At 40.4% G+C, this 12,637-nt stretch overlaps 1 protein-coding gene across 3 annotated transcripts in view; it reads left to right on the top strand.

Moving 5' to 3' along the window:
• The first annotated feature begins 964 nt into the window (after positions 1-964).
• rock2a (rho-associated, coiled-coil containing protein kinase 2a) overlaps positions 965-12,637 on the top strand; it is a 73,929-nt gene continuing 62,256 nt past the window's right edge. For all 3 annotated transcript variants that reach the window (XM_067422211.1, XM_067422210.1, XM_067422209.1), the window contains exon 1: positions 965-1,444. In XM_067422211.1, coding sequence (XP_067278312.1) covers positions 1,346-1,444 — 99 coding nt within the window. In that variant the 5' untranslated portion in view covers positions 965-1,345. The remainder of the gene's footprint in view (positions 1,445-12,637) is intronic.

Here is a 12,637-nt window from a genome sequence, read left to right as displayed (position 1 = left end):
GGCTTGACTTTTGGGGTAGCCCATATATGCGGCACAGTTCAGTAAACTCACGATGATAACAGCCTAAACTTTATTTATAAACATTGTTTTTAGAAATGATGTTGAGCAAAACAATGCGACTGGTCTTCTGTGACTACGTGGTGGGTGTGAGAATGATATTCGCCGGAGGATATTTACATTCTCCCGTGTGCTACTTCGTGGGCGAGACATAGAGAATAGGGGCTTATGGGTAAAGAAGACTGCTGTTATCGTCGACGTTGGTGATGGATTCGTTTAAGCGGATCGGCTCTTTTGAACAATTCATTCCATAGAATCATTTACAAAAACGATTCAGACATTCTTTCACGTAATGAAGCAAAGCATTGTTGTCCTTGATATCATAGCATGTCTTCATAACATATTGAATACGTTAAAACCTTTATAAAAAAGCTATCTTTGCTGTTTACCTTTTAACTGAGCAATTTAGAACTTCAAATAATTCATTACTCGCTAATTTCAGAACCGTTCATGCGAATCGCTCGAACTCTTCTTGTGAGCCGAATCAAATGATTCATTAAAAGATCCGAGTCAAGAGAACAATTCGCTCAGGAATCGGACATCGCTAGTTGATGCCAGAAAAACGAACTCGAGACTCGAGCTACCTGCTGGAATACCGAGGAACTGATCCGCGGAACTGGCGCGAGAGACCTAATCCACTAACGAAATGCGGAGACCACTTTAGAAAAGCGCTCGCGAGTAACTTAAACTATTTAACTTTATCATAAATATAATATACACTGGTTCCATTTCACGTCGGAGAAAAGTGTGTTGCAGGAATGCGTTGGAGTTTGTTGTCTGGTCGACTCCAACAGATGCTCGCCTTTGAACAACAACAGCGTTGTTTATGAACTGGGGAAGATTTGAAGTCAGGCTCAGCCAGTCCGGAGCGCCTGGGAGAGGGGGAGAGGAGACGAGGGGAGGGAGGAGAGAGGCGGGGAGGAGAGGAGAGGGGCGCCCAGAAAACGCCCTGCTGCTGAATCCTCTCAAAATTAAAACTTTATCGCGCCATTGACGGTACGCTCGCATGAAAGGATGGGAAGTTTGATCCCGCTCACTTGTTTAAAGTAAACACTTGATAGATCAGTTTTGAGGGGAAGTTTGGAAAACTTCAGTTGTTCCCATTGGATTATTTTTTTCTTGCTTTATTCTGGACAAGCCCCGGGTACTTTTTGGAGGGCGGCGAGTCGGAGGCTGTCTAGGCCCGCTGCTCGACAACTTGAAAGAAGGTCTTCTATCTTTAATGTGAACCAGAAAAGTTGTGCAGATCGCTCTTCATTGCTCATACTGGCGCCAGGACAAGGTAAAAATGTCGCTAGGAGCGGAGAGAAGGATGGAAAACCGGCTGAGACAACTGGAAGCCATGATCAAAGAGCCGCGGTCTGCGATCAACTTGGAAAGTTTGCTGGTAAGTTCACCGTCATTTTTCATGAATGTTTAATGCGCCTCGAAGATCCGTTGCCTAGTGACACGAGGGGGGAAAGAAATAGCACGCGAACAACTTAACCGCGATGGTGCATGGCAGAAATGAACGTGTAGTGAACGTTACAATGAACAGTGAGGAAGTGCACGTTGATGTATCTTTTAATATGCTCGCATTTGTACACAAACATCGCCCCCACTTCCTACTTTCCTTGTCAACAACTTGCGGGTAACCTCAAGTCCCAAACTCTGCGTATAAAACTGTTCTCATGCACACTTGCCATATTTGAATAACTCTGCTGCGTCAAGTTCTGAGTTCATCTGTTGCCTCTGTCCAAATATAGTAATATTGTTGGCCTGCAACATGACAATTTCGTAATTCCCCCTTCCTGCTGTTGAAGGGTTGTTTGGTTCTGGATGTAGATTCTAGGCTACTATTAGCTCACCTGCAGGTGAAGGCATTGGACACACATTTCTGAGAGCAGGAATATTCAAAGGTTGATATAATCTTTCCAAAATAGAAAGTTTTTTTGTCAACTGATAGAAGATGTCCGCTCGTTGTGTGTGTGTGTTTGTGGGCACATGTACAGCTCGACTAAACGTCAGAACGGTTTGTGCCAAGTGATAAAAGCTGTCAGTCGGTTTATTTCTACCTCTATCTATCTATCTATCTATCTATCTATCTATCTATCTATCTATCTATCTATCTATCTATCTATCTATCTATCTATCTATCTATCTATCTATCTATCTAATCCTTTTATTCAGCAATGACTATATCCTTTTATTCAGCAATGACATCAAATTGATCAAAAGTGTCAGTAAAGACGTTTATAAGTAGCAGAAGAAGATTTCTATTTGAAATAATTGGTCTTTTGAACTTTATATTCATCACAAAATCATGGGAAAAAGTATCACCGTTAACACAAAAATATTAAGTAGCACATTTTCAAACTTGATAATAAGGAAATGTTTCGTGACAGCAAATATTAGAATGATTTCTGAAGGATCATGTGACACAGAAGACTGATGTAATGATGCCGAAAATTCTGCTTTACATTTTAAAATGTATTAAAGTAGAAAACATTTTAAATGTATCAGTAATATTTCACTGTATTATTGTTTTACCGTATTTTTGGTCAAATAAATGCAGCCTCTGTAAGTATTAGAGACTTATTTAAAAACTTTTGAATGGTAGCTTAATACACACACACACACACACACACACACACACACACACACACAAATAAATAAATACATTGGACATGCATAATTGACATTATTTGCAGATGGCCAGATGCCAAACACAAAATAATGACAAACATTCTCACATCAACCATTGGTTGGACCAACAGATAGTGTTGAGCTTTAGACTAAACTAGTCATGAGTTGATAGCACAGCTGTGTTCACTGTTCAGGGAAACCAGCCTACTTACTTGTCATTTTGGATAAGAGAATCTATTTGCATGCATAAAAGAAAAGTATTTTACCATTAACAAAAATTACTTAATTTGGCTTTAGGCATATGTGTGTTTGAACATTATAGCAGATGCATCAAGTTAGTGCAAAACTAGCTGCTCATAGTAAATGAAGTGATTCATATGAGGCAGTGAGGGAGGCTGAGCCTTTGGTACTGGATGTTCTTGTATGTGTAAACTGTATGTAAAATGGCATGTCAGATCTATTTGACTGATTAAAGTTAATCTGGTCCAAAACCAAACAATACCCAGCAGATGCTTGATGAAGCATGATTTGACTCACTGTGTCTGTGCCAGAGTTTGGTCTAAACTATGAGAAGCTGTCTGAGAGAAAGATATGGGTCATCTTTTCGGAGGGAATCAGTGTGTTTATCAAGGAGGTGTGCGTGTGTGTGTTAGTGTTGGTGACAGAGTTTCTCCACAGCTGAAGAATGTGTGTGTTTCCTGAGGAGGAGATGAGCAGAGGAGAAGTGGGAAGCAGTGAGTGGGAGTGAACAGCCCTCACTCACTCACTCTCTCTCTCTCTCTCTCTCTGCCATTTATAGCACAAGTCCCTCTCTGGTTTAGCTCAGGGCAGGAGATAGCTCTGTGTGAGAGTGTTTAGCTGTAACGAGATGATTCTAGAAAATACATCGCACAGATATTTTAGTTTTGTCTTTCTCTATTTTTTGCTCCCACCCCTCATGAACTCTTTAACTTGTCATTATTCCTAGCTCAAGCTGATTACTGTCAGTTATCCAGCATAATGCGATTTGTTTCAGGCCTTTAAAACGAGCATTTCAGCCTGAGATTAAACCTGCTTTGCCAAGTGCCAAGTGAATCCATCAGAAATTTTCCAGATATGTTTTCCAAAGGCACTTGTCCATGCTTATGCTGTGATCTAGTAGCCTGGAAATCTAGACGCACCCTAGCAGCCGCAAATCTAATCAGCTGCGAGAGTAGTCTAGCAACTCTCAATACACTTCTGAGCTGTAAAAAACAAACTCTGGTCAAGCCAATCACATCGTGTATAGAGTTGGTGGGCGGGGCTTAACATAATGCCGGCAGAGTTGCGACTGCGTGCTAGTAAACACAGAAGCTGGCGAAAAGCGGCTTTTCGAATCATCTTTGACTGCGACTCTGGAAGTTAAGCTTTTCTCTGAGAAAAGAACAAAGAATGGCACTGAAGTCATTCTTAAAAAGGGAAGATGTGTTCGGAGTTTTGCCGACCGGATACGGTGAAAATATACAGTGCATGTAAACAGTATACAGATGATGCTTTTGAGTCACATTCCGCTTTGCAACTTTAGTTAACTAAACATTAGTAAGCCATAGTAAATCTTTCCTCATTCAGAGATATAGGCGCTGTACTTGGATGGCCATTTTGATCACGCGCTCATCAGATGTGCCTGTGATTGGCTACAATGATCAACACACGGCAGCGGTTTGAAAGAACACGGAAGTGTTTGAAAGTGGGAGCAGGAGCATTTGAAAGCACACGCAGGCGTCAACCAGTGGACCGGTAGGCTGATAGACACCTGCATTCAAACGCTCTGTGTGTATCTGTACAAGCGCTCCGTGAAAAGTGTCATTGATGTATTTTTACAACATGTTTGTGAAGCACTGATCGTAGTAGCCAAGCAGACATATTTGATGAGCGCATGAGCATAATGGCCAGTCAGAGGTGTTTACGATTCTGCTCAACAGCGCTCAAAGCATCACATTTTTAAAATTTCAGTACCGATTTGGTAACACGGTCACACTTTTGACAACACTAATGTGGAGAGGGGGCAGCATGCAGCAGCTCAATTGCATTTAAAGGCACATGCACAAAGATCCTGTTCTTGACTGTAGTCAGAAATGGGTATTTACAACATGATTTATACATGGATTTATTTACATTTCTGAATGCATAGTATTCGAAAATCATTAGGCAAGAAGTCCTCAGATGACCTACTACTTCTGAAGGGGTTCTGAAGTGCGCATTTGATGGACACTTTACTATCCCATGAGGCCACATGAGAGGATTTTTGACAGTGAAGTGATGCAACTGACATTGGTGCGTCACAATGACATGATAATGACAACATGGCGGATGTGGTATGTCCGATTATATTCATACTGAACATATTCATACTATATACATGTTTTGTGTAAAGTTCAAATTCAAATGTAGTACCTACTCATATAGTACACAATTTCGCGTAAAAGAATGACATTTTCCTTAGTCCCTTTCAAAAGAAATTCCACACTTTAGATCAGCATGTCCAGGAGCCCGGCATCATTGGGGAATAAAACAGCATGACAAATTGAAGTGTTTCACGCAAATCGACTAATTTATGTAATCAACGTAAACGATTACATTGCGAAACATTTTTTTTTCACATTTGTTTAAACTTTTTTTATGTCAATACATAATTAAAATGTAAGTACTCTGAAAAAGAGAGTATAAAAAATCTAGTGACTTTTTAATCTGCAATAAACAACGCTCATTATTTTCGTCCGGAAGGAAACAAGTGATTGGCTTGGGCGACTGTCACTCTTTCTCACTACCATGGCTACCACCTCTTTTGCTACAGGATCTGCCCACATGTGCACAGAGTAAAATAATCATAGACAGTAAAAGAAATGGACAGAGCTATCCCATTGACTTCAACGGTGGAAAAAATGAGGCCAGTCAGAGGCACTCACTTCCTGATGGCTTAGCGAACTGCGCAGGCTCAGACTGAGCTTGAGGACGTAGATGTGACGTAAGCAACCTGTCTGACAGTTGTAGGTCTTCTAGTAGTTGTGGAAAGTGAAATCTGAATCACGTTGCTTTTGGCTCACTATCGGCTTCTCCCCATTCTTCTCCCTTGACTTTATCGGACTTTGTTTCCACGTCCCCCGACTGCCTCATAGACAGTAAAAGATTGCTTCTGAGCGTCTCCTCCTGTCTATACGGTAATTTCTCAACTGTGCGACAGAGTCGCGTTGGTTATGACACAATCATTAGCCCAAAAACAGCTTCTATGGGGCGATAGTGTAAGATACAAGGTAATGGAGCCTTTCATGCATTGTCGTGTTTCTTTATAAATAAACAATCGACAAATGGAGTCTTTAAAAGCCTCAGATGTAAAGTTATTCACTGTCAAAGTGACTCAAAAATGAATGGGAGTCAATGGGATGCTAACAGCAGGTGATGGCTTGGTTAGCAATGGCCACCCGCCCCTATGGGTGGAACGCTTTCCGAGTGCTAGATTACCCCCTTGAAAATAATGGCATAGAAAGAGCATTAAAAATCCACAGTGCTGGGTTTTGCAGTCAGCGAAGGCAAACAATTAAAAAAAGGAAGACGGTACAAGAAAAGGCAATGCACAAAATAGGGATGCTCATTTCGGTTAATTTTCCCGACCGATTTATGCCCGAGCCCGACGGGACCCGACTTTTTTACGCCCCTATAGGGCCGGGCTTCGGGCCAATTTTCACTTCATACCTAAACACGGGCCTGGCGTCGGACTTTTTTTTTAGGCTTCTCTTTCGTTTTATATTTATTTTATTAATTAAAAGAAACAATGTGCTGCGCTGGTGGAAACAACATGAGACCATAATAGCTTACGCGACTGTCAAGACATGGCTCGGACATAGAGTCCAGCAACAGCGCGAGTTTCTTCAGCTGCTGGAGTTATGGCCTTTTTACAACTGGTTCCTTCATTCCTTTTCTCTAACCAGGTGTCTATCTGTTTGCGAAATGACCAGGAGTAGGCCTAAATGCCTTCCAAGATTCTTTCGAGACGTATTTAATTCCGATTACTCAAACAAACCAATTCAGAAGGTGGTCTGAAAGCATTTCAGACAAAACCGGACAAGTGTAAATGTATCTGGTTGTTTAAACCACGTGTAAATTTTACTCCTGGCAAATGGTTAAAAAATAAACGTGTCAGAGCGTGTTATGTTGTAGTCAGATGGTGTAGTTAGATATGATATGATGATATGACATGATGGTGCTGCAACACGCATCGCCGCAAATGAGTAAAGCAAGCCAAAGCAATGGCCGTAAATGAAACTTAAAATAAGTCTTAGATGCTCAAAAACACAATGATCTTTAATAAAAAATTCTAAATGATCTTACCAGTGCTTAAAGCCGGGTGCACACTGTGCGTCTGAGACAAATTTTGAAATCCTAAAAGATTTCTCTGATCCTAGGCTAAAATCTGAAGTCTTTGATTCATATTGCGTTTGATTTGAATTTGAAATGAGCTGCTGAATAAAATGCATCTTGAATCTTTTGCTTTCGTTGCTGGGAACTCTGTTAAATATAGGCTATACCGTGGGAATTGAAGATCTGATTTATAGGCTATTCATTTTGCAGAGGTGTGAGGTAAATAACACAAACTGCATGTTCTTTTTTATTATTTGTTTAGATTGTTTAGCTCGTTTAGTTTGCGGGCAGCATCATCCTGCCTCAGCTCTTAAAAAATGCATTTGAACTGTCGAGGTAATATTATAGTAGGCTAAATTAACTAACATTGGGATGCTTGAAGTGTTGTATCTATGGAATTTATTAGAGACAAGCCGAGAGTTGATTTGAGAGGCTAAATTGATTGAACATACGGTTAACTCACTGTAATGCCGCTGATCGCTTGGTCGTCACTTAAAAAAATTAACTTTAATTTAACAAACCAAAAAAATTGCTATTTTTTTTTCTAAATTAACTTAACAAATAAACGAAACAAAATATAACTACTTTGACATTAAAAACAAAACTAAACTATTTTAATGGCTGCAACTAGGGCTGGGCGATATGGCCAAAAATTCATATCCCGATAACGATATACATAACGATATAGCAATTTTTCTGTTAATTCAGTTTATGAATAGTCTATACAAAATTGCAATGTGGAAATGCAGTTTGAAATGATATACAAAACAAACAAAGGTAGTATGGACTACATTTTTATTTTATTTAGATCCTTTTTTTCAAGCAAGACAGTTGGTAAAGTTAACACCTGCCTAGGGATGTTAACCGATGACCGTTTGACCGATGGTTGACCGTATCAACGTTAATCGATCAAAGTTGTCGGTTAAAAAAAAAGAAAAGTGATCTCTAAATTAGGCTATTATACAGTGGACTAAACGCTACTACAGTTAGCCATCTCATTCCAAAATCTTTTTGTGTGAAGTGAACATATTCCTCACACTCAATTTTCCATAACTCGCCTGTTTGTACTTAATAAACCAATAAAAACATTTGATGTGAGGTAACAGCGTTTGGGTTTGTGCGCTCACAAGGTTTGCAAAAAGTAAACAGGCTAAACACTCGAGGTTAGAGCCAGAGCAGACGACAGTAGGAAGCGTGCATTTCGCTTAAGATGGGCTTACATTTGGAAATATCTACATTTCAGTGGTAATACATAAGGTGTTGATCGTCTTTTTTTTATTATTGTTAGCACTACCTCGAACTAAAGCCGCGACGTCTCTTCGGAGCTGTCATTTTCTTAAATGAGCCGCGGCAATGTTTCAAATGAGCTTCTTACGCTGGACAAACGCCTTTATTTTCTAACGCCATCACCTTGACCAAACCATTTCGAAACTAAGGAGCCATTGTCCTCAGATTACAAACAAGCTCCTCGGAAAAGCGTTTGCACTCGTGTTTCGCGCTGTGGGGGATTTTAAAAAAGTGACGTGAGTGGACGGGAGCGCTAGGAGGACAGTGCGTGTGTATGTGTGTGTGTGAGCTGGAGCGCGGCTCGCGGCTGTTATTTCAAATTCGCCATCCCTACACCTGCCATTAAAATATTTCAATATATGGCTATGGTGTGCCACGCGTAAAAGCCCGTTGCAGCGTCTGTGTCTGAAGTTTGTTTTGAGCGCTATGCCACCACTCTGGCATAATTACTCTGAGAATTACCCTGGTCTGAACCGCGTCTACTACCGTCTTTCTCCATGTTTGTTTATGTATTGCAGCGTGCATGGGCATGCCGTGCCGTGAGGTGCATCTTGACGTAAAGTTCTGCCGTAAACGCCTTATCGTGGCGTAAGCGATAGAGCCTTATATAAAACGATAGACATTTTCTATCGTCCAGACGATATATTTCGTCATATCGCCCAGCCCTAGCTGCAACACTGTAAGCCAAACAAAACAAAAAAACACGGGCTCCAGTCGGACTCGGGCCGAGATTTTTGATAAGCTGTTGGACAACCACACTACGGAAAGCATTAAACAAGGCTTCAGATGGCGCTGATGGGAATACAGAGACGCCTCGCTAAAGCGGCCAGCCTCGAGAAGCGACGTTCATTTGCTTTCCTACACCAGTCAGGAGCTTGTAGGCTACTACTGTTCTGTATTGTATAACCGCATAGCTTATTTTGCACGTAACTTTGTCACACTTTCTGTCGAAATGGTCCCACACAGTATGCTTCTTTCCCATTGGTTCATTTTGCGAAATATGTCTGTGAGCACTGTTCCGTCTGTGTTCTTTGCATGTGTCTGAGTAGGGCTGAACGATATTCTGTTTTAACACCGACATCCCGATGTGCGCGTGTGCGATAGTCACATCGCCGGAACATGCGATGTGAAGGGTAGTAGTATTTCTTTATGGTCTATGGTAGTAGCCCATGGTGTATTAAGGAAGCACACAGTAAACACGAGTTTGTTGCTGGAGTAACATGCACGTTCTGCGTGCCTGCACAGTGATTGGTTCGCTGTGCCGCTGCTTACCGCTCACGGCCAAACATTCACTGCTAAAATGCGCGACGAAGAGGATCCGAAGAGGAAAAAGAAAAAGTTTGTACCAGAAATCATCTTTTTGGGACTATTTTGGCTACATAAAGGAGGATGTTGAACAAAAAGAGGTACTTTGCATGGAGTGTCTTGTGGCCACAAAACAAGAAAACACCACCAATTTGTCTGATCACTTAAAACGGCACCACAAAGATCTTTACGACGAATACAAAGCAGGGCTCGACATTAACGCTTGTCCAGGACATGTGGGTGTTTTGAAGGGACAAGTGAAAGAGAATTTTACTTGACTGACGGACAAGAGCCGGATTAAAACAAGAAATAACTAGCGAATCACCAAAATGCAAGAATGTTTGTGCATTTGTTTAGTGTAAGTGGCGATCGATTGTGGATAATATATAATGAACTGATGATAATAAGGTCGCGCTGTTGACACTCGTGCAGCCTCTCGAGGAGAAATCACAACACTAGAGCGTTTAAGCTGTTTCCTAAATACCATTACGACTGAAAATGACACTGCTTTCATATGACCGTTTCATAAACAATTAATTAACATTCCCTTACATTTACATTCACTTAAAGTCACTTACATTTTAGATGCAACATTGAGTGCTTTTGTTTCGATTTCAGCAGCAAAAATTGTTCACACACAGCAGAACCGTAACGCTTCTCACAGCAATAACAAGTGGTAAATGGTAAATGGACTGCATTTATGTAGCGCTTTTAACAGACCCTATGGCCATCCAAAGCACTTTACATATTGCCTCACATTCACCCATTCACTCTCTCACTGATGGCGGTGTCTGCCATGTAAGGCACCATCCAGCTCGTCGGGAGCAGTTGGGGTTAGGTGTCCTGCTCATGCACACCTCGACCCTTGGTCAGGTGAACCGGGGATCGAACTACCCACTGCCACCCCAAGTGTGTTACTGACCAATTCAGTGTTTGAATGAATCTTTTGAATAAACGACTCAATGGCTGACTCATTAAGACGGCCAACTGCTGCCACCTACTGGAGGTTTAGTTTCATGTTAAACATACTTTTCAACATTTTTTATGGGTCTATTCAAAACTACAAATCTCAAAACATATGCAGTTGTAATTTTTCAGTGTATATTATTTAATTTTATTGTTAACAGCCCTTATAGTGTCTTAATTTAATTTAATGTATTGATCAAATTTAACAATATAAAATTAAACCTGAAGCATAGCCTATATTTAATAAGATTAGGGGGGAAATGCCCTTTATAAAAGGTAAAAATATCACAAATTTGAAATGATTCAATAAAAAAATAAAAAATTCACAAATATGCAGATTTAAATATGTCAAAGCTGATTGAACACTGGTGAGAATATTGCTTCAGAATAACTTATAGCTACAACACACAAACACACACACACATGCAAAATTAAAAAATATCGAACTTTTTTCCGGACAAGCACATTTTTTACTCGGACAAGTGAATGAACGATACTGCTTAATGTCAAGCCCTGCATTTAGATAAGAGGTTGCATGACACTTTAAAGCAGCACTAGGTAACTTTTCAACCTTCATAATATATTTATTAAGACTCTTGTGATGATAAATCAACTTACAATAGGTTGAATGACACGTCTGCCATAGCCTGATGGGGTCTGTATCGTTTTTAATCGCACTTTTAAACTTCGGGTTTCGGGTAGTAACCCGAGAACAAAAAGAACTACAAAATTCGACTGCTTTACGGCAAATACGTCACTTTCACCAACACCCACACTTCCTTAAATTCAGACGTGCGAGCCCAACTTTGTTCGTCGGATAATATAGTCATGTCCGAAGCAGCAGAGACAAATAAGAAAGAAAAGGTTTTATTGGAGGAAAGCAATAAGAGGAAACGAAAAAGTGATGAGATTATAGGCAGGACGAGGATCAACATTGGACCAGCGTTTGCTCGTCGGCGTGAGCTGAAGGAGGCGTGCCCGACCGATGCTGTCATGCTTGTTACGGTGAGCTACCACTCAAACACTGAACTGAAGTATCATATAGATTCTGTAAAACGGTAACCAATAGACTACTATAATGACGCTGGCTTGTAAACGTGAGCATCGTGATTATTTGGCGTTTGAAAAAAATAAAACCCATGAAATTATATTCATATGACATGCTGAAACATATGCCACTGACTGTAACGTTACCTGGGATGAAGACATTTCACACGCGACGCCAGAAGAACTCTGAACTCCTCTTGCAGTGTTCAGGGGAACTGTTAGTGCTGCACCGACCCGCGGCGCCACATTTATGAAGTTATTTGGCCCGCACCGCACCACTGTATATATTTTTACAACCCGCCGCGCACCCGCGACCATTAAATAGACATACGGGGTCCGCGGGTTATGAGACGACCCGCTCATCACTAGTTCAGGGCTATCAGGGTTGTCATGTCAGCAAGTGCACGCGCGATGGCATCCCCTGTTGTAGGATGACAGATCTTATGACAGTAGTTGAGGACATTATTTTTTCCAAACTGTAGAGGGACCCCGAGAGCAAAAGTAGCCAAGTGCTTCTTTAAGCTTTACATCGTCTAGTCACTGATCGTGGCCTATAGAGGGCGCAGCAGGATAAGAGATCGTCCACTAGTTTGCTCTATTTTTCAAACTGTTAAAATGTCAAATAAATACATAACACCCTAACAGCTAGTGATTATTTTAGTAATCAAGTATTCTATCAGTTATTCTGTTGATTAATCAAGTAGTCGAATAAGTACTTTTTCTTTATTAAAGAGGAAAACTAAATATACGACAGAAAATAAAATCTTGAAAAACCTTGTTTCAATTCTATTTAATTAACAATTAACATTTTTATTGATGAAATTGTACACATTATTACATTCAAAATGCAAATACAAATATATAAATAAAAATATGAAAATCTATTTCAAATTATTTAAAACGGTAAACATAGTACAACAAAAAACTAAACGTACAACCTATTAATCAAAATAACAGTAATAAAAATAATAGTACC

This window comes from Pseudorasbora parva, chromosome 17, assembly GCF_024679245.1.
Source record: "Pseudorasbora parva isolate DD20220531a chromosome 17, ASM2467924v1, whole genome shotgun sequence".
Taxonomy (NCBI): Eukaryota; Metazoa; Chordata; class Actinopteri; order Cypriniformes; family Gobionidae; genus Pseudorasbora; species Pseudorasbora parva.
The sequence above is the reverse complement of the archived record's forward strand: the minus strand, read 5'-3'. Positions and strand labels throughout refer to the sequence as shown.